At 36.6% G+C, this 23935-nt stretch overlaps 1 protein-coding gene across 1 annotated transcript in view; it reads right to left on the bottom strand.

Annotated features, from left to right (window-relative positions):
- The window catches only part of LOC574567 (retinoic acid receptor alpha-A), a 59684-nt gene extending 40821 nt beyond the window's left edge, over nt 1-18863 (bottom strand). Inside the window, exon 1 of the mRNA XM_011682238.2 lies at nt 17965-18863. Within this exon, the coding sequence (XP_011680540.1) occupies nt 17965-18028 (64 nt within the window). The 5' untranslated portion in view covers nt 18029-18863. The remainder of the gene's footprint in view (nt 1-17964) is intronic.
- Between the last annotated feature and the right edge of the window lie 5072 nt (nt 18864-23935).

Here is a 23935-nt window from a genome sequence, read left to right as displayed (position 1 = left end):
TTATAGAAATATAATGCAATATTGAATTTTCAATAATGCATCACAGAAATCCTTTTTAAATGTCAAATGTGAGATATTATGTGCCCCTTGTCTACCAATTATGTCAATCGAAATGTAGGGCTATGTAATCCAAATTTGACTATAATAAAATTGCCTGATGAGTGCTAATGCGTTAATGTTGGGTATAAAGGAGGGCATGGGTATAAAGGAGGGCATGGGTTATTGGGAACAGTGGGTAATGTCTAATGAGAACTTCTAGCAGAATCTCAAGTGTTTCTCATTTATGGGGGCTCCATGCACTTGACCACCATCATTCCTACGAAACTCACCCCATTCTGATTTACTCAAGCCGACGTAATGGAACGAACACCCACGAACCATGCAAACAATCTAGAACAATGATCGCCGTGGACTGAAGGTATAATCGCTAAAACATCATTTACGACAGAACTATAAACATATGCCAGTGACATCAATTTGGGGTTATCGCGAGAGAGAATGTAGGTCGCGCAAATAACAACGGCGTTCACCATCCCAACCTCACGACTCACACGTCTCCATGCTTGCAGTAATGACAGAAACACATAAGACGGGGTGTGTGTGCTGCAGAGACAGCGTTATTCAAGAGAGTTTGGACTTTGTCCTCCTATCTTAAAGTACTGTCGATCATCACCTAGCTCTACAACGGCTTCTTCAATCTCTATCTCTGGTTTACATGATCTTCTCAAAATTATACTTCGCTTTACTCACCTGTAGACTAAACTCACTACAATTTTGCCTCCCCAACTACATATACAGAAGCAGAAGTTGTTAATACTCAACATTTTGGCAACATTTTTAATCCCCTGAAATCCCATGTCATATACAGCATTCAGGACCCCACGCCTTTTAGAGTTACTGGGAACTACTGGTTATTACCTCACTGGGTTTACCTCAAATGACTTTAAAAATATGCTAAACAATGCGCATTGTCCAATATGGCTTTGTATACTTTTACACTTCTACTATTAAAAGAAAAATCTTCCCACCCATCCACACTTTAGATTAGACCATAAGGATTATAAAAGATGATATGAATCTATTTGAGTGCTGACTCTCTTGATCAAATCCGATAAATTGGTTGTGAAGTCTATGTACTCAAGTAATCGTAATAGTGAACTTCTTTTTCTCCCATTTTTTAAAAGGCAGATTTATCACGTCAAATTACACAGCTTCATTGCCTATTGCTGTCCGTCTCCCTTTATACCATTATGGCATTGCATTGTCAATAGTTGTACTGGTCTTTTTGAAGGCATCTGACGACAAAGCTGAACTAAAAAGAACAATTTACAAAGAGACAAGTCAAGGATCAGAGGAGCAACTAGAAAACAGATAAATAACATTTCTACTTGAAGCTCCAGAGGATATATATTTCCAAGAGAGTAAATTCCTGCACCTTGCCTCAAAGAAAAGCCAGTCTTTCTTATTGTCTGCTCTTAATCAGGGGGGGGGGGGGGGGGACCTTCTAGAAACACAAGCTAAGACCATGTTAAAATTAATATCAGCTTCAATCTAAGGACATACATCTTTAATGCTACTTCCAAGAACCTTTTCCATTCAACTCTACCAAAAAATATCACATTACAAATTCTTTTATATTTGAAACATGTCTGGCAATATCTCATGTAAGATTTCTCATGATTATGAAGATAATGTGAAATATATTTATTATTCATAATGGTTTATAGAGGTACATAAAACTTCAATACGCCAGAACACTTCTAATCTATGCATTTGAGGATTCGTATCAAAACAAGATTTATTCAGAGGAGAACGAACCAAAAGGGAGTGATGAAGTCTGGCAACAGTCTGAAAATTAATAAATTCTTAATATTTCAACAGCACTATACTTAAGAATTTCATGTTTTCCCACTTCAGAATATATTACTCCAAATATCATGATCAGCTACAAACTAGACAAAATCTTTTCAAAGGCTGTCATTATTCTATTTCAGATCAAGCGTCCTTTTTTTTTTCCAGACGAAAGTGATGTTTAGAGACTTTTTCAACTAATACCATTGTTTAATGTCTCATTAAAGTCACAATTCAACATTAATGTCTTCTAAGGACAAAAAGGCGAGAGATAGCACCTTTTAAAGTGATTAATTAGGTCAAGAATGCTCATAACTAATAACTTAACACCTCTGTGAGTTTCATTTAAAAATATACTACTTTCAGTTTTCAACATCAGATGTTGGAAGATGTCTGTATGGAGTGGGAATTTCACACGATGAATCTCTAAAATGTGATTTTCTTTAAATGCGCTGCTGAAGGTCTTGTGAACACTAGCAGGGTTTCCTTTAACATGAGGGACTTCATGACACCATGAGGCAGGCTGGTCTACGCAGGAAACACTCAGATTTCCTCCCTACTCCATGCTCCCGTTTAGAGCTAACTTTGGACCTTTACCCCCATGGAGGAGTGCATAAGGAAAGCAAACACGGTGATACCAACGTGTTTTCAAAGTAAACTTGACAAGACCATCCTGCATTCCTACCTTGTTTTCTACTTTCTCCACCTCACCAATTATACATGACAAAGAGAAGAGGCATGTAGTAATACATGATATACCATGGAACATGAACCTTGTTAAAGGTCTAAAGTTGCACAGAATCAGGGTCGACACTCAAGAAAAATCATATTCCTAATCAGTGATTTCAGTCCAATCACCCTTGAAATAAATTTCAATATTCAAATCAGCATATATTTTTTTACAGGGGGGGGGGGGCATATGGGAGAGCGTCTTTCTACTTTTTTCCCACTTGACAAAGAGGCCTTCGCCATAGTACAGCATGACAAATGCACTAGAAATTGACAGAAAACATTTCCTAAGGAAGGCCTATTTTTTCTGAAGTCTCTTTGTAAAGTCTAACCCAAATAGAGAAATAGGAGTGGAGAGACGTCCTTTTTTTTTTTTTTTTTTTTGTAGAGCAATGGAATTGAATGACCCACAATATGAGAAAGAGCAGACATACACCAGTCTGTTCTATTCCTCTCTTGTGATCATAAGGTCAAGGCTCGGCATAGATTTCCCATCCATGCATTCAAATTTGCTCACGACTTTTCATCAAAATTGGTTTGTTTGTGTGCATGGCGTAATAGCAATTTGTGCTCACACAATACCATCCAAAATATGCAATGATTGGTGGAAAAAGTATTGTCAGACTAAAATAACAATATAAGGTTGTATTCTCTTCTATTTGTAAAGAGTAATTCAAAAGTTCCTTTGCTGTAATAGTAATTAAAAGTAATTTTATTGTTAACTAGGATCCATCACAAGTACCTCATCTCAGATTGCAAATGATCAAAAAACTTTAATACTCCTAACAAAAAAGTATCATACAATGCCTCACAAAAATCTGTTTTTGTTTTCTTCCAATTTTCTCTCTTCAGGTGGGAATCAAAGATTTGCTAGTACCCTGCAGGGCCCAAACCAAATGTAGCAGCGACCTTTTTGTCAAATGTAGCAGCGACCTTTTCATCAAATGTTGACTTGATGGTAAATGTGATTGAAACAGTTAAAATAATAAATGCTATTAAGTGGAATCCCACATCTGGCCTTGAACTAAAGAGTACTGGTGACATTAGTGATTGAATTGTGCACATTTCCTCAGCCAATTACAATTTGCGTTATCTCATGTATAAATAACACAGCCTTGACCTCATCAACACGGTGACAAATTCAGTCCTTTAACTCTTCCTCCCAGCGCTTAGCAAAATCCACAGCGAAAAATAGTCAAATCCTCTGCCGAAATCAGAGAGCCTCGTTTTAGTTTTACGTAAGCTCTGGCGTTTGGGTGAATCATATCATTTTCAGAAATCCAGTTGAGGCTGGAAAGGAGCATGAAAGCAGAGGCTGATGTAGAGGGCAAACCTAGCTAGCATGTGCCCCCTTTTGAAAAAGCAATTGGCATGCTTTAAATACTAAATATTAAAAACGGCCCCTTAATTTTGTTCAGAATTGTAACCCCTACAAATCCTGGATCAACTCTTAAATGAAGTATAGGGCAAAACTATTATTAATTTTCAATGGCTAAGCTTGATTAATGCATGATCTTTATAATGCACAAGGGGGAGGGGGTATTTAAAAGTGTGTAAATTTGAACTTAGTTTTTTTTTTAAAGCGAGACTTGAAACTTTTTATTCTTTTATAATTACATTTTTGGACTTTCATAGCCATCCTTCCCAATGTACAATTCTTTTGTGTTATTACATGTAGGTCAATTCATACTCTGCTCATTCAATGCATTACCACCACAAAGATGATATAAGTTTTTGCAGAGCTTATCTTCCAACTATAAAAATAATGATTCAAAATAGAACTATAAAAAAGCCATTACACCTGTCAGCTACCTTAAAAATAAATGCCCATTTGCCATAAAGAAATAAACCAACCCAACCTCAAACTTTAGCAAATATGTACCAGAAGAGTTCAAATGCCCATATTTATTATGATACTCAATTTACCGCTGTATTGACATACTAAGTTTTAAAGACATTTATACTACATATATCTAAAAGTCCACAAATAATACCAACCTCAACAAATATCACTAGCCTGAATTGACCACATAGTTTGTCTGGAAATTATAACAAAGTAAATAGAAGCGATGCCATGCACATATACTCAAGCATGTAGAAAGTTGATTTAATAGGGGAATCTTATAATAAAAGATCACTAACCTCCTACAAATGAAGGGAGTAACAATGACTGAACAGTAAACCAGGTAAATAAAATAAAACAATTAAATGTTAACAACCTCATACAATTTCTCCTGGGATCATAATATATATAAATATATATATGTACATTTTTTTCCTTTTCATCTCACTTTTGAAATATCTATTTCATCAGACAGCAAAAAACACAGACAGGTGTTAGTGTGTGCGTATGTAAGGTGTGTTTGGGGTTGTGTGTGTGACCAGGATTGTAGCATTGACACCATAATATTCCAAATTTAAAAAAAAATTGTAATCTGCAACAGAAAAGATCTTTGTTTAGTCAAAATTGGTTGAGACGATTGCTTTCGACAGGCAAGGTTGAAAAAGTGAGTAAATTTAAAAATTCCAACGTTCATGCAGTTCAAAAAGGTTATGAAACGTATGCTCGCATTGAGAGATATTTTTATGACAGGGTACGTGTAATAAAAGGTATTTTTTTGCTTAGAAAAATAATAAAAAGTTGAGGAATCGGTTATTGCACTGTCTGAAATTCTTTGTGGAGGGAGGTTTGTAGAAATTGAATCTTGCAACACTTCTCTCATTCTTCATTTCAATCTCTCTTTGAAGAATCACCAATAAAAGGTAGGTCTATTGTTAAACAAGATAGAATAATATTGTGCATACCTATTAGACCCTATATACACTCTCCTTCTCATAAAACTATACTAGTGAAGGCCTATGTAATGCACAACAAACTACTCCAACTACAAAAACACAACATAAGGCTGGACTGGCTTAAATCTACATCCTATTTTCAAAGAATTAAAGCTACTGTCTTTCTGACCTCACAACAAATTAGGACGAATTAGCTCAAACCTCAGTAGGATCAAGGTCATGGTCATCTGTTCTCCATTCAGCCGTTCTAAATTATTTCCTATCCATGACTGCGTTTGGAGTGACTGATGGGAGACTGTTCCGGCACCAAAGTGAACAACTGCAGAATACCTCCACAACAAACCCTTATCATAATCCAAACCTACTCCTAACCCCCAGCCAAACCGCAATCCTACCCCTAAACCCACTTCACACTGACTCCAAAATGGCAGATTCTCAGTGTTCCACTCTGCACAATGTAACTCTCTGTTCAGTCATTCTGGTGTCCGTCTTCTTGGCGTAGAAGGTCTATGGTGTGATTAGTATATATCCCTGGTGCTGACCCTGATGACCCCAGGGTCAAACCCTGAGCTTAAGCCCACTCCTAACCCTAACTCTACACCTAAACATATCCCCTAATATGTGTGGTGGGGTATTTTGCCAAAGAGAACCCTGTCATAATCACACTGAGAAAAACAATGCATACAGACTTCAGCACCTACTAACTATTGCATATATTCCTGATGACAAGAGTGATGAATTTGCAAAAACAAATCTGACAGAATCTTCTCCAAGATAGATTTTTCTGAGTGGAGTGTCAATAAACAATCCTAAGTTTGGCCATACAGACCATTAATCAGGTGACTCTGAAGATATCTTTTACTTCAGGTCAAGATAAGTTACATGATAGGTCTTCCTGTGATCGTTATCCCCTTCTTTAATCTCACAAAGATATCACATTCTGATCAAACTAATCAATACCCTGGCAAACATGGAATGGAATTCTATCTTCAGGAGATTAACAGTCATTGCTAAAGATCCTTGGGACATAAATTAAAAGATCGTTTATCCAAACCTGTATGAACAAAAATTAAAAAACAGGGTTGATTTTCCAAAAACAAAAGGTGCCTCAGATTAAAAAGTTATATAAAATAACATTGTATGTGTTCGTCATTGTTTTGTTCAGAAGCATTTATTATTCTTAAATTACTAGGAATTTTATCTCATCACTTGTTCTGGACAGATGCCAGAATGTGCGCGGGAGCCTGTAAATGTCTGTCATAACTCATTTGTGACTTTAATAACCTGTTAAGACTCAAGGAAATCCATAGGAAACTACAAATAGAGATATCAGATAAAGAAAGGAGTGCCCAAACTAGAAAACATCATTGAATATATAAAGAATTGATATTCAAAGAAACTAATTTTGAAGGTCAATTGGCATGACAGCTGGTCAATCATTCATGTGTGTTTACGATAAGCCCCACCCATTTATAGGATATTTTTCTTACCATACAATGTTCAGACTATGGTGGGACCCTGATTCTTTATTGAGGTTTCATTTGAAATGACGCTCAAACGCGCATTTTGCTCTACAATGTTTTGTTATGCAACGTTTCTTTGTACGAAGCTCAGCAGTCTGATCGCAGTCTTAGAAGAGTATCACTATGATTGTGTATGCCTATACAGCACCTCAAGAAACCTTTTCCAAAAGTTCTCTGTCTTTGTCATACCATGGACCTATATTACACAAAAATCAAATTTGGAAGATTGGACAAGATTTTGGAATAAGGTAGGGGGGAGATTGTTCTTTTTTTTTCTTTAAAGAAAGTTCCAGCTTAACAATAAATTGATTTTAACGATCCTGTCATTTCTATCAACAGGAAAACAAAATCAACAAAATGGAAATACCATTCAAAAGGAGATAATGGCATTCTTGCCCAAAAGGAACTCTCTGAAGCTTGACACTGGACCTAAATGACAGACAAGTCATTTCTGAAGGACAAAGAATGAATGATGCGCATCGTTTCTCTTGTCTATCACTTAATTTCAGAAGCATGACTTTGAATTTTCGGCTCTTGTTTGATGTTTTCCTCTTCCCAGTTATGTATTACTTATGCTTGCAGGTTTTGGAGTATGCCACTTGAAAGGCCTTTTTATATTTTATAAAAGTTACTTGTAGCTTATTCTATAAATATTGGACTATTTGAGTTTGCTACTAATCTATAGTATTCATCATTTGCATAATGCTATGTTTCACAACATTGTAGTACAAGGCTATATATAAATGCAAACATCATTGATTCTAATGAACTCTCTGAAGCTTGCAATAATCTTTAAAGATCATAACCGAACTGAAAAATGAAATGGATAAATAATATATCAAACTGAAGCTTATGAGCCATAGAATACAGTAATTGCTACTTTGCTACTAATTGCTAAGGATAATACATACCCTAATCTATTGGCATTAAACTTTAACGTGAAGACTTACAGGCAATGGCAACATTTAAAACTTCACATCTGCAGCCCAATCAGGGGGGTGTTTCACAAAGATTCTAAGTCGAACTTAACTCTAAGTTGAACTTAAAAGTTATGGAGAGCCATTTGTAGCCTTAAAATAAAATATATTCAAAAGCGAAAAATCAAGTATTTTAGACTTTCCATAATTTCCACATCAAGAACATGAAATCTCCCATGATAATAGAAAACACGAATGATTTGAATCAACATTTTATGCCTTTTAAAATAACTTTTACAAAATATTTTCAAGGATGCTAATGGCTTTCCATAACTTTTAAGTCCAACTTAGAGATAAGTTCGACTTAGGATCTTTGTGAAACACCTCCCTGGTTTCTTAACTAAATGCAAGAGCAAAGTGAACTTGACTGATTTCTTCCAATGACCTTGTTATTATAAGGTTACTTCTGTTTGTTCCCACCATTTAAAAAAACAAATAATTAGTCATTGAGCTTTAGAGTAAAGATGACTTAGAGTAAAGATGACTTGAATATTTTACCAGTGCGACGGATCTTGTTTGTGTTTTTTTTTTCCTCCAATGTTTCTATTTGGCTCAATAATTTCTCTGTATTTTGTTGAATTTGAAAATCAATAGTCTCTTCAAAGTGATATCTTCTCAAAACAATGGTGCCTTTTCTTTGCACAAAATGCTCTTTCATAGCTGTCTAACTCCATCTTTATTTTGTATGCTCCATCCTCTTAATCTTCATCTTACTCCCTGTTTCTCACCATCAATAACTATCTGTATGTCTGTCTGTCTGTCAATCCATTGTTGTGTATCTTCATCTCTTCTCTTCATCATAATTTGTTCTCTTTTGTTTTTGTGTTTCCACTTTTTGGACTTTTCACTCACAACCCTTTGTAATATAGAATAATAATAATATAGAATAAAATGACTATTCATAATTTCTCTTCTTTATACCATTTGGGTATTTTTCCTTGACTTGGTACTTGATAACTTGGGATGTTTTTTTTTTGTCCCCTATTTATCCACTCACAAAACTTGGGAATGGTATATTTAAGTTTAGGAAGTGATCTATTATTCTACTTTTTAAACTTTTCCCTTTTTTTTTGTGGACATAAGTTAAATCTTTTCAACTTTCTTCATTGTCAACATCCATCTCCACGTCATCATCTCGTTACCATGGATACATATGTCAACAGTTCATCCAATGAGTAAAAGTAGAGCAGGTTCAAGTCTAGCCCCAGTCTATATGTCATGCTGATCGATGCATTTCAGTCAATTTCTTATTTGATGCAATTACATCCAATTCAAACAAGCATGCAGACAACATAAGAAACTACTGCTTATTAATTTTCCTATGTCTCAATTTTTGTGTGAGTAGCTATAGTAAATCAACCAATATAGTTTATGAAATGAACATCCAACCTTAGGTAAAATTGCCGCTTTGGGGTTGAAAAAGAGAGAAAAAAATGAACGTGAAAATCAAACAACATACTAAGTAAATTATTTGTTTTCAAGGAAAGTCTTAGAGACTTTCTCAAAGCAGGTTTGTTGAACAAAAATGACAAGAACAACAGAGGATATATATCCAAAATCTCTATCTAAAATGAGATCGAAGGAGTTAAAGAAAATAAAGTAACTGTTGGTGTACACCAGAAGGGAATCCGCACAGACAAGAGCAAAGAACGCATCGTCGCCGGGAGACTATAATTCGAGACTATATTTCGGGCCTACGTTGTTTCAGACGAGGTCAAAGTTCATCCAACAACAATGAGCTGAGCAGCATGTGTCTGCGCTCCAAATTACCATGCTCAAAGAGGGAATGAGGATCTCGGCATTGCGTGAGGTAAAAACAGATATTCCATTTTCGGCATCATTTTCCCCCTCCATTCACCTGTGTGACCCTGCTCTTTATCCAATCCCTATTCCATATTTTCACTCACTTTTGCTTCTTCAAGTCACCTCTTAGATATTTTGTGGGGTTTTCTTTCTCTTTCTTTTTTTCCATTAATAAAAGGTCCTTCATTTTTTTTTTTTTAAATTCAGTAATCAAGTATGAGGCCTACACATCCATTGCTTTTTGTGTCCTATCTTCTGGACCTTTCTACTCTGTTCTTTTCTACATCCTCAGCTTGCAGCAGGCTATCCGACATAGCAACATCTACTCAGAGTGCAGAATAGCCTTGGTTCAAAGACACAACCAATGAATTGCAAAAAGGTGTGAATAGATTGAAAAAGAAAATGATTATGAAAAGAAAATCAAATTCCATGACATATGATTGCTTGAGTTTGGCTAATAAAGCAACAGGTATACATAACCTATTCTGGATATTACACCAAATAAATGCAAACACCACCATCTATTCAAATACCCCCTCGCCTAGAAGATGACATGACACCATCGTTATGCCACCATTATCATCTCACTGTGGCACGAGGAGCATGAAAAGACTCATTTTTTGGTGGCAGGCGTCACAACGGCTCCTGCATGCTCCCAGCTGACTTGCTACTGGGAGTCAAAGGTCATAGATCAACGCAGTTAGGTCCACTGAAAAGGAAAATTCCCTTGTCATGTTCCCTCTAGTCTACATATTCCAGCGCTTTCTCGCTTACCGGTCCTCTACAGCATTCTGGTAGCCTGACGGTCTTGACAGTTTTCTGCTAAATCATTATTAACAGCAGAATTTGACAATTTTTAGTTGGGGGTGGAGTGTGGGGGGGGGGGGGGGGGGTCTGCATCTGATCTTGTGCAATGTATACATTAACAATTTGGATTTTTTTTTTTTTTAAATTGGGGGGGGGGGGGGGGGGGTAGGGGCCAGATATAAAATTTAGGAGCCCATGAGCATCAGACATCAATAAAAGTGTCAAGCCATGCATACAGGGACAATCAAAATGGAGTTCATAAATTTATTTTGTATTCTCGTCATCCACCCATAAAAGTTTAGGATCTTACTGTAGATATTATGATGTATGAATTGCCCTCATAATTCTTGTTTTGAAAAATAAAATTCTTCATGGTAAAGTTGGCTATAGTTGCTGGTATGAACTTGCACTTTTCTATTTAAAAATAAAAACAAACACATCATCTCTCCACCTGCACGTAACCTTTTTCTCAAAGAATTATCCTAGACAGCTCATGAATTATCAGAGCACATAATAGAGTTGATCAACTTTCTCGGAGGTTGAGAAAGTTTTATATATTATTAATTAATTTGGCTCAGTATAATATATATTCCAGGTATCAATCCAATCCAAGCTTTTCCCCTGAATTACCTGTAAATATCTTCCACAGAGAAAACAACAGGATACCTAAGTTTTTGAGAAAATTGGCACTCGTTATTAAAATCCTACTGAAGAAATTCAATTCTGCATGGTAAAACTTTGCTAAAAAGCAAGTCATAGCTGTACTGCCTCAGTGAAACATCAAATATCACAAACAACTTTACCAATAACTCATTCTTAGTGAGGTCTATTATGGAGCCTCACAGCTTGAGTTACAGGGTTGAATATCAATAGGCCTGTAAACAAATGGCACACACTTTGCAGGCTTTGAATGGAATTGTTTGGAGTTGTGTTTCTCTTTAAAACACATTTACCACTGGAAAATGCTCTCATTTTACACCAAAGGGGTGATTAATTTTAGGGTGTTGCCCATGAATATATGATGTAGCAATACTTGTTATGCTGTGAACATATATACATCGCTATGATTAGCTATTAAGTTGGGGTAGGTTTGATATTAGTTTGTCCTGAATTTGATTGCCTTGCACTTCTTATAATGCATTCCTTTAATCAAAAGATTGTCTCCATGCCTTCTTGTGCGCAAGCCATAATGCAAAGTTTGAAGAATGTTCTTAGTTTCTGGTTCCAAAGTTCAGTTTTTCTTTCCACAAAGACTGCACAGAAACCTTTCAAAATAGGAACCCATTTAACTTCAAGATCACTTTGAGTCACAAAATACCGCACAAACACAAATTGAAATCTCGTTACTCTTCAGACGAAGGTTTTTGCACAATATCATTATTCATGGCCTTATCAGACTAAAGTTTTTGTTTACTGTATAGAATTTAAAGAGGTTCCACTCCTTTCCAACATAACATCTGTAATAATGACATAGTTTAGTTAGAAGCTGACAATGTGATGTATAAAGGTGCAAATGATATACTCTGCTGATCACACTTGCACATTTTGAATGTTGTCATTTATCAAATTTCAATTCTTTCATGGGTAAAGAGTAAGGTTCAAATGAGATTATGATAACTGAGAATACTTTTAATAGAAATGTAACAAACAAGTTTTGCTGGGAAGATTAATTGGAACACAATAACATCTGCCCAGGGCCAAAAGGGCATAAAGTTGTATACTTTTACAAACAGTTAACATCATTTTAGCTCTCACAAGATCACTTGTTGTGATTATGGCAGAGAAATACTTCTGTAAACCCATTAATGTCAAACTGTAATTCACTTCTATACAACAATCGCACTTGATTCAATTTCAAAAAGTAAAATAAAATCCATTAAGCCAGATCATGAATAGGGGGGAAAATGAAGATTAGTGATTAAAGTAAAAGAGTGGCAGAGATCAAGAACAAACATGTGATAAGGGGGATAAAATTTATTGATAGAGGGGAAAAGAGAAAAAAGAAGGAAATTATAAAAAAAAAATTAAAAAATGACTTGGGGGAAACTCATGTTAAGCCACATTTAACTTTCCTAAGACAGAGAGAAAATGGGTTTTTAGAGACGAATTATTAGGTCACGATGTGCAATCTTGCTGCTATGTCTTTCACATTCGTGTTTTATCACCATTTTCAATCTTAATGCATCAAATGAGCAAATCTGGAGCGGAAAACCGTGTCTGGAATGGGGTCGCCTGTTGTTTCTAAGATTCACATTGACAATGTCGGCGACTGACCTGCCAAAAATCAGACCAGGTGATTTCCGTCAAAGAATTTATTTCTTGTCTTTCTTATCTATCACTAGACTTCAAGATGCCAATCATTTCATATCGAGTTCTAAATCATTTGATTTAAAAATCTACAAATTTTGCTATTCCCTTATCTTTCTTCAACTTAAAACTAGAATCAATCTTTGTAAGAATTCGTTTTCTCTACCGGTATTCTATGCTTGAATGTAATAAATGTTCAGGGGATTCAATTTTAGAAAATGATTTTTTTTCTCCCTTGTTTTATGTCCTCATTACGAAAATTCCATTGCAGCCAAAAAATTAACATTAACATTTGATCATGTTACAAACATACACAAAATTGTATCAACCACATTAATTTATTTATCACGATATCTTTACATTCAAAGTTTGATGTCATGTTTACTCATGTTTGCTATTATTTGCTTATGATAGCACACATACGCAAACTTCTGGAGTTATCTTATCATCTTTATATCACTACGTCTGGAAAACAAAATCTAATAAGTAATATAACAAAAAGTATTATGCAAACACATATTAACCTCATTCGATGTATCATATGACATGTTTATTTTAAGTGCAAATAGATTTGTTAGTTGATCTTTCTAGTGGAATAAAAAAATCAATTTGTATCAGATCCTTCCAACATTATAAGCCCCAAATACACTCTTTACATATTTCTGAAAATCCTTTTCGAATCACGACAGCAAATCCACACTTGTATGAATAACATTAGATTACAATAACTTTTTTTTTTGGGGGGGGGGGGGAGGAGAGGGGGAGGAGCCTAACTTTGTAATACAGGCCATTAATGCACAACTTAAATTAAGATTTTCCATATATCTTGGTATCATGATTAATCAATCTCCTTTTTGTTTTAGTATTTCTGAACTTTCGTTTTAGTATTAGTTTTCATACTCATCTTTCTCTGATTTATCTCTCACACGAACGTTTCTAGTACTTTTCTCTACAACTCTCTCTCTCTCTCTCTCTCTCTCAGATTCAATCTCTGCTTGCTATTTTTCACCTCCTGAATACTTCTTATTAATATTTTACTATTTTCTGTTTTCTCTATACCTTAATTCAACTGAACTTTGGTTTTTGTTGTCTGTCTTTCGTCTCCTTGATCCCACCATATATTTGCCTGCCTTTTTCTCTCCATTCCCATCAATCTCTTTTCTTCAGGCTCAAAATGATTCCTACGTGACAGGTCAAGGGTCATACATTGTGCAGTGCCTTCTCAAAATCTCATGCCGCTCTAGTCTTAAAACATAGACCATTTGTCTCGACACAAACATGACATGACTGCTGGATCACTATGACAACCCTTTTTCAAACGAAATATCAATTATTTCTTCATTTTGGTGCTGCATTCAGGCCTACACGAAAATATCAACAGGTTTCTACTTTAGAGAGACATCATTAAAAATCAGCGTATGGAAGTTAACAGCATAGAGAGAACGCGTATGTTCTGCGACTCACAGACTACAACGCCCTTTTCTCCACAAGACTATGGTACATGTTGTAGGGACGATTCTTTGCCGAAGATTCAATATGGCGGTTTTCTCCTTCACACGGCATGGCACTTAGTGCACGTTTAAGGGACGGGTTTTGCCAATGCCAAGTTTCCGCGATACAAGGGCATCTGAAAAACCAGCTCCCTTCATACTTATCCCCTTGATTTAGATCTTAGAACACAATTAATTGGTGTCAAACTGTTGGAATGTTATCAATTTGTTCCTCCAGAACTAACCATTACAAAAAGCTACATAAAATCAATTCATATATATATATATAGTAAAAAATATCTTGCTCTATACTATATGAAAGAAATACAGAAGCTAGATGCAGTTCTTTTCATTAAAGTTTAGTTTCATGATTACTCATGCATTCTAAATAACATTAAAATGATATGCATAGTAAAACCTTTTAGCTGATCACAAAATAAAAGCATTTGCTTTAACAAATTGATAATATGCCTAAGACCCACTACATACTTCCGAACTAATTTGGATGAGGTACGAGTAGTCACAAGACACAAAATTCTGTAATCAATATTTGAAAATTTTGCTAAATGAATGGGGATCTTTAAAAACCGGTTTAAACTGCATTTGTATGGTTCCGTATTTACTTGAGTCTTGCAATACTCACAAACTCTTCTATAAAATCAAACTGTTTTCCGTTTTCTTTCTATATTCTTTCGAGATTCACGGACAGTTGGGCCATCGATCCATTCATAATGTCCGTTCATTCGTTTAAAACAAGATAGAACCATGCTTTTATCTCTATCTTTCCTCCATGGCTATCTTGTCTTCTAAACATAACCCTCCCTTCTGTTTACTCTTCTCATATTTCTTTTCCTTCTCATTATTCTCTCGTCATTATTCTCTCCATTTTCTATCTAATTGGGAGTGGGCAAAGGTGTTGGTATATATGTGCTGGTCATCAAGTCAGTGATATTGTAATTTACTTTTCTTTCATGATTAATTTGCAAGTGACAATGGCTCAAATTCATAAAGGCCGATATATATATAAGCCTGGTTAAAATCTTAGTGCAATTTGTCAATCATTATTATCATTATCATTATTATGCGCTTTGTATCATATGAAAAGATGCTTTATAAATGAAATGTTCTTATCATTACTTTATTATTTTGTACAAAATGCAGGAAATGTAGTTCTGTAAACAAAATGAACAAATTTGAATGAATAAAGTCATGAAATGAAAATGAGAGATTGACTTCATGATGACATTATTTTTTCTGGTTTCTTTCATTTTTTACAGAATTTTTCAAATCATCACAGAGGGGTCACTTGGCACTCCATAATGAGGTGATCTAACTCCAGCCACTGAGCCATGATCCGGCTTTAAACCCGTGGACTATTATAATAAGTACACTTTTATGGATACAGCCCATGTGTTAATGCTTCTATCCAGTCTTGTTTTCATTCCATGGCATTGGGCTTTGTGGTTTCAAATATTTAATCTTTTTATGTTGAAAATGTAAACCAAATTTTCTCATTAATTCTGCTTAAGACCTCCCCCCATATCTTTCTCAGTAACTACCATATCACACTCACAATGAAATCAAAAATACATGCTCCATTCCTTTTGTGTCTCTGGATTTAGTTTCATGGTTTTATCTGCATTGTTTTAGGGATAGTTGTAAAGCTTTTGAAACCTTATCGTGCACTTTATCGACCTCTTCAAACCTTCGTGAAATACAGCACATCAGCAGTTTTCAAACCACAATGCTGTGGCTATTGTTTATTACCGAGAGATTAGATCTCTTTCATCAACCTTTTTCCTTTACAATTTAACAGACCAACAGTCTTTATATTACTTTGAAATTCATCTCAGTAATTTTCAACATCCCAAAAACAATGTTTTTTCAACCTTCTAAAATCATAAAATAATCTACAGAGAAAGGTTTCTTCAAAAGCACTTTTGGCATCTATAATATCATCTTGAAATATAAAAACAGCAATATTTCAAAAAAATTTTAAATTCTGAAACAATAGGAAATGGTAGACTGTTTTTCAAATTCAAGCAAATCGGGTTACGGACTGAATGGTGTACCCCTACCCCCCCCCTCCAAAAAAAGGGTTCCTTGATCTACTCCATCTTCCATTAACTCGTAAATATATATTTAAAAAACGTAAGTGCTCAAACTTATACAGGCAACCACTAAGTCCCTATTAATCATCAACAGCAAATTTCCACTTATCATTATTCTCCACTATCGAACAGGCTTTTGAATTGATCATTTCTCTCCACAGCACTACGGGTCAACTTTCTAGGGCAGAGGTTGTTATATTTACTACAACCTCAAGCTCAGAGTCAGGCTCTTTGCATTCAAATCATGATCTACTTTCTCTAGTGTACGTAGTCTTGTCAACGACACAAAACAGCCCTTTCAGCTGTAATGCATAGAGTGTCTAGATCTTTAATCCGCTCTGAATACATCAGCCATTAGCTAAAATGAGGATACATATCTGCCAAAAGCAATTAAACTTTGAAATGCTCCCACAACAGCTTGGAAATCATAACATGAGAGTGAATACTATATGAAATTTATTTATTACAAAATACAAAAAAATGACGTTAAATTTTGTAAATATAATTGATCTCTTTTTTTAATGAACATCCCTTGAGAAGAAAAATAAATAAATCAGCATTTACCCTGCTAAGATATCAAACAGTACAGCAAGGATTTAACGATACAGTAAAACGTTAACATCTTTTCTTCAATTAAAACCACTAGAATAGGGATTATTTGAAGCTCTTTCTAAAGAACTATATATTCAGTTTGTGTAGTTAGTTCATATATCATTCAAATTCAAAGCCATATCTGATTCCCTATTATTTAATTACTGGACAGAAAAGTTAATTTAAAAACTTTCATGTGATAGAAAAAAATAAGTTAGAAGCTTCATTATTACAACTGATCCGGCTCAAAGAATTTTGATAGCATTAAGTCTTAAGAAGGGAGACCTGCAGACAAAAAGTATGAAATCAACTTTAAGTTGATATGTTTGAACAAAAATCATTCAAAATGGTGATGGAAGCAAGATGACACGGACAGTCAATGGTAGTTTCTATGACATTTCTCCTCTATTCATTATGATATCTATGGTTTCTAGGACATTTTCTGTTTTGTTATTCCTAAATTCTTCAATAATTCTTAATGAAAATTAACATTTCTTATTGCAAAACATTTTCCCTTGACACACAATATAAATCGTTTTTTCGTAACACTTTAAGGGATGAATTTTTTTTTCTTATATTCTCTGCCAAATTTCCAGCAATTTTTTTATTTCATGACCTAATCAAAGTGTTACAAGTACAATTTATCTGTAACCTTTATTCAATATTATTTAATTGAGGTGATTTTTTTTTGCCATTTTGTACATATATGTTATATTTTTCTGGGGGAGGGGGACAAGGTGATCTTTTCATAACCATATCCCAATGATAGGACACTGTTTGTGGCTAACCTAATTATCTTAAGACATCATGAGACTTGCATGCAGCTTGCACAGACTTTTCTGATTTCACTTTTAGAAATCAGCGGTTTACAGGAATATATGAAGAATCATAAAATATAATTTTTGCATATGGTTAGATCAGTCGAGATGACATCCTTGGGAAAGGGTGGTCCATGCTTGGATGGGACGGGGGTACTTACACACAACACGCATCTTGTCTTCTGCCGACTTGCCCTGAAGTTTCCTCTCCGTCTTGCCCGACATGAGAAAAACCTGGTCCGCCGAACCACGACGCTCTACGATAGCCAACAGTACCTCCTAGATTATATCCAACCGCATACATGTACGTACGGCAGGGCACAGCACCGATATCCAGAGTTAACACTTCCACACCAGACGAGCTCTCCGTTGCCCCAGAAGCAAGAGGGGGGCTGATTATGCCTACACCCTGTGCACGCACTTGGGCCACATGAACATCATAAAGAAAACAGGATCAGATGAAGACAAAATACAGAGGAAACACAGGGTCCTGCTTTGACGCTAGCTCCACAACAAAAATTCCTAGGGATTAATACGGATGGCTAATTCCTTGGATTGGCAACTTTCTTGGCAAGATGGATGTATGCCGCGGCTATAGTCCCATGCTAGCGATTCAAACGCAACCCTGATCCATCAAGGCTTCTGTGAAACTCGTTGGATGAATGAATGAATGAAAGAGACAACGAGAGAGAGAGAGAGACCGAGCCCAGCCGAAAGCACGAGAAAGAGAAAAAGAGAACGATCGGTAGTCCGTCGTGGTCTGCATTTAGAAATCCTACACAGCCGGCGAGTAGCGCTGCATGTGACGTCCCGCTATTGCTCTACAGAAATAGCAGGGAAACCTTGCCGACCGCTTATATTGTGAATGAAGCAAGCATACACTGACTTGCGTACAACGTACAACGCACATGGATAGCAATGCGACGACATGACCTGCAACGTACATCGAATAGGGTGCTCCCAGCTTTACCGGTATCTGGATTCCCCTATTTATTCTACGCTGATACCATGTACACGCACAATATCTGTGCACATGTGCACCACTATACAGCTAGTGTGTGTGTGTGTGTACGAGTGTGTGTTAATGTTCATCTCAGTCATTGATATGTGTTTGCGTTCTGTGTAGAGTGAGTGCGGGAGACCGGGCAAAAAGGGAGAGATAAAAAAAAAAGGGGGGGGGGGGGGGGAGAAAGGGAAAGAGAAGGAAGGAAAAAAGGAGGGCCTTGGTGAGCTCATTTCGGTACCCTGCTATGTATGCACTCCCATGCTGAGCTCCATTGTGTGTATACATGGTGGTAACGGCACTGCCTCACACACAAACACACACACATGAAGAGTGAATAGAACGTCCTACAAAACGCTCTATGCATTCTTATGCCCTTTGAGCTGGCTCGTGACCTCAACGAGGCTGGGAAAAAGATTTACATTAGTCTTATTCGTCAGACCCTACTACCTTTCCGGCAAAGGACGATATCACGAGTCATATCTTACAGAGACATCAATATATATATTCCATGAATACCTCAACATTCCATCTATCAAAGGTCATTTACTTGAATTGAATAAATTAATCTGAAAATTACAATTATTAATTCGAAATATATATTCAAAAATAATTATGCCTAATCCTTATCTGTTCACAGCCAACACAGTCCATAATCAGAAAAATTATTTAAAAAAAATTAGTACTCCACCATCCTCTTTATATCTAGTAACAGAATACAATGATCTGATGAAACAACTCATTTACAAGACTTTCTATCACATTGACTTATATTTTATGCTTATATGATCTCTCCCATCTCCCTGCTATTGCTTCCCAAACCCTCACAGTACGTAATTTTAAAGTGAGCTCAGTAAGGATAATTTTCATACAGAAGTTTGTTGATTGCATATGGAAGAGGAACACAGAGGACATCAATTTGCAAGTGTGCATAGAGATTGCTCTCACATAATTTCTCCCCTGCAGGTGCACTGTTGAAATGGAGTCTGATGTACCATACTTCATACTTCATATTTCATTTTCAACGCATCCCCCCTCGCTTTTGGCCCTGATCAGGGAGAGAGAAAATAACAAGCCTTGACCTCAAGGGGGCTCGTTTTAGCACCAGTCAACAAAAGACAGGAAAGACAGAGACAATACTACTATACTGGAGAAGTGAGACGGACAGACAGAGATACACAAAGAGAGGGAGAAAGAGAGAGAGGGAGAAAGAGAGAGAGGGAGAAAGAGAGAGAGAGGGAGAAAGAGAGAGAGAGAGAGAGAGAGAGAGAGAGAGAGAGAGGGGGGGGGGCAGCAGGGGTGAAATGAAGTAAAGAGAGAAAAGGGATGAGAAAGAGAAAGAGAGAGAGCGATACAGAGAGAGAGAGAGAGAGAGAGCGATACAGAGAGAGAGAGAGTGATAGAGAGAGAGAGAGAGAGAAGGAAAGAGAGAGAAGGATAGAGAGAGAGAAGGATAGAGAGAGAGAAGGATAGAGAGAGAGAAGGATAGAGAGAGAGAAGGATAGAGAGAGAGAAGGAAAGAGAGAGAGAGAGAGAAAGAGAGAGAGAGAGAGAAAAAGGATAGAGAGAGAGAAGGATAGAGATAGATGCAAATGCTGTGGTTCATTTGGGCCAGACTTTCGATCTAGTCTCCAGTCGAAGCCTCCTAGTATATATAATTGACCATCTTTCAGAAACGGACCCCGCAATTAAACCCATGACTTCACGCTTTCAACAGCCCTGATACTGGAGAAACACCATTTTACGACATGAAAATCATCAACATTCAATTACAACATTATAATTCTTCAATTTAACTTTTATTTATTGGACAATACAAGGCTATCTAGTAACATAAATACATGAATGAGGTAAAAATACTATAAGGTGGAATTGATTAAAAATTATTTTGAACGGTTTAATTTTTCTTCTTCCATTTTCCATTAAAAGAAAGGATCATACGACACTTAAAATTAGGATTGTAAGACAACAGATCTGGCTAATATCGCTCTGTGGCCAAGTTCTACCACTAACAATATAGGCCAACCTAACCCTAACAATTAACCAATACCCAACCTACAATGTCAATGAATCATGTGGTAACATTAGATCTTTAATGAATAAACAAAGTCTAGAGCAAATGTTACTGAAGCAAATGTTGGATTACCCTCCAACAGAGCAAGTTCTATTTCATATTCAAGTTCAGGGTCTGAATACTGCAGACTAGCAAGGCTCAAAGGGGTTATCATATGTTTTGCGGTTTGGAGAGGTTTAGGTTCACTTTGTCTGGTCCTAGTGGGGGGGGGGGGGGGGAGGAGGAGAGGAGGGTGCTATGTCTCATTCATAAAAACTGGGTTGATGAATTGGAGAATAATCAGAAACACACTCAAATTTGCAGGCCCCGAGTAAAGATTAGATCTTGGCGATCATTCCCCGTCTCTAAATTTCATATACCACCCCCCTCCCCCCCTCCCCGCCTTCTCGTGAAAAACCGAGATGGAGAAAAATATCAATTTTCATGCTTCATTAGCCGTATTACGCATGGGTCTTTTCCATATGGTTGATACTGATATATTTTTAGCTTATATAGTGTTTGAGGAGTCTAAAACGAGAAGTAGTGGGTTAATTATTCAGATGCTAATGACCCTCCAGCTCCAGCTCCAGCCAAGTAGAGCACAATATTTCTAACAAATCAAATCTCCATATTCTGAGGGATGGAGAAAATGGTCAAATCATGGTGGATAGACAAAGAGAGGGGGAGAGGGTGTGAAGGGGAGAGAGAGGGAGGGAGAAAGAGAGGGAGAGGGAGAGAGAGAGAGAGAGAGAGGAGAGAGGAGAGAGAGAGAGAGAGAGAGAGAGAGAGAGAGAGAGAGAGAGAAGGGGAGGGGGTATTACACATGCAGTCTAGGTATTACCACTACTCACATCTCAATTTGTTTACAACGGAATATGAGGGTATTGAATTTAATTGAATTTGATTAATTTGGTAAATAAATAAATAAGGAATGTAATCATAAGACAGCTTTTCACATCAATTTAAAATTCAGTTAAGTTCAGGGAGTAGTACAACATACATTAAGTTATTTTAGCAACAACAAGAAACAAGTCAAACCAGTCCACAAAATGCTATCCTATCATCACATTTTAATCAGAAATAGGAGTCTAGACATACAGCCTGGAAAAGATGATCTAAACACTGCCCTCTACCAAAGAGATAAACATCAAGGACGAGTGTATGTTGGATTGCATTGTTTGTATACATCTGGGAATGACATTTTACGTCACCATTTAAAAGATTCAAACATTGGACAGAACCCTGAATCTCTGTATAGGCAGACCGGAGAGCAAACCACTAGACCAACTGACTTTGTCTGCTTTAGAGTCGCATAAACACAGACTCAAACAGAGTTAAACAAACACAAGCCTGTTTTTCTAATAATACATACTCCTGCTCACAAAAGTTATTTTAACACCGAGTTAACGCCCTTCTAACTCCAAACAGGCAATTTCACCTGCTGCGAGTCAGGTAACGCCCTTCTGCCTCTGTAAGCCGCCATTTTAATGGATTGTCTTCATAGCATGCATCACTGTATTTGAACATGGATGAACCTACACAGACAAAAGATCTCAAAGTCCCCAATCAGATGTGATTCTAATAATTGACCCTTTCACGACCTCAGCGACACATTAATTATGGATATGGTAGAGGGGTTAGCCACGGGTCAGACAGAGATAGGTGCAATAAAGTAATTAATACTTTAACGAGGTAGGAATGAGGGAGATAGGGGGATTGCATTTATCTTTCTGTCTGTTGAGAGCGAGAAGGGCATTATATCTGTGTTAAATGGTGGAATCTAATGCCCTTTTGGCTCTAAGCATGTTTCCCCTGTATGTATTACAGGAAAGGATGCCGGAAGAAGGTGCTCCGACAATTGATACAGATACAGGGTTGAGGCTAGGGTTAGGGTTTTTTAGGATAAAGGAATCAAAAGGAATCAATCCTAAATACACCATCTGAAGATTCTCATTAGCCGACAGTATCTACAGGAGTTGTATTCAATCACAAATGTTTAATCTAGAATCTTTCTTTAAAAATATCCAGTGAATCATTACATTACCTTCATTAGCAATTAACATTTCAATCCACACAATTTCCAGATAACACCATGACATTGACTATCTCTCAATCTCCCAAATTAAACAAATACCAGCAACATTATAGCCCCATTAAAATTAATGACATATCAACAATTTAACCTTCGTTCAACCTCTTACTTCTTTACGCGTGCAAAAACGCACGTATCGTCTGTCAATTTGATCAGCAGCCAGAAAGGAATAATCTCTGTAAAATTACATGACTTCAATAAAAACTTTCTGGCTCTCAGCAGACAATATGAATTCTCTTTTTGAATTTTTTTTCTCCCATTTTAGATCAACCTTGGACCTAATTGGATAAATAAGAAAGCAATAAAATTGTGATTATTGCATGGCAATGAACTGAACCTTGCACAGTACGGGTGGCTGGTGACTCTAATCACACTCATTAATGACTTTGAGCAGACAAACCATAAATACTTTAAACCTCATAACTAATCTTCTGGTTCCTCTGTCTTTAGCTGAGGTTCATTCTAAATAGCACGTATTGTCTGCTTTATACTTCTGTCTTACAGGCATAAATCATGTATACAGCTGATGGCTTTTATCTCAAGCTATTATAGAAATGTATTTGCGGTTTGCTTTCCAGGGAGGGGAGGATGGAGAGGGGAGGGTGGGGAAAGAAGGTTGGGGAGGTGTGGCAAGGGGCTGGAGAGGGTGGGAATGGGGCAGGTGGGGGGGGGGGGGGGTCAAACGGGTCCGAGTTGCTTGTGTTGAACATGGCTGAATCAGCAGCTTTAGTGTAAAGGTCTCCCGTCAAAATGAAATTCCCAACAGAAGTTGCAAAAAAAGTTGGGTGCGCAAACAAAAAGGGATCATTCATTCTTCTTGAACAATCAAGAAATACTAAGATGCGTCTGTTTCTATTGACTCAATCTAGCTCCGGAGAGGCGTTTTCCATATTATAAGAAATTACTGGGAGTGGTGATGTTCATGGTATCTTTATTCCATGTTTGAAGACATTGAATGCAGACTCACATCTATAACACCACTCA

The sequence above is a fragment of the Strongylocentrotus purpuratus genome, unplaced genomic scaffold, assembly GCF_000002235.5.
Source record: "Strongylocentrotus purpuratus isolate Spur 01 unplaced genomic scaffold, Spur_5.0 spur5_scaffold_7, whole genome shotgun sequence".
NCBI classification, from domain to species: Eukaryota; Metazoa; Echinodermata; class Echinoidea; order Camarodonta; family Strongylocentrotidae; genus Strongylocentrotus; species Strongylocentrotus purpuratus.
The sequence above is the reverse complement of the archived record's forward strand: the minus strand, read 5'-3'. Positions and strand labels throughout refer to the sequence as shown.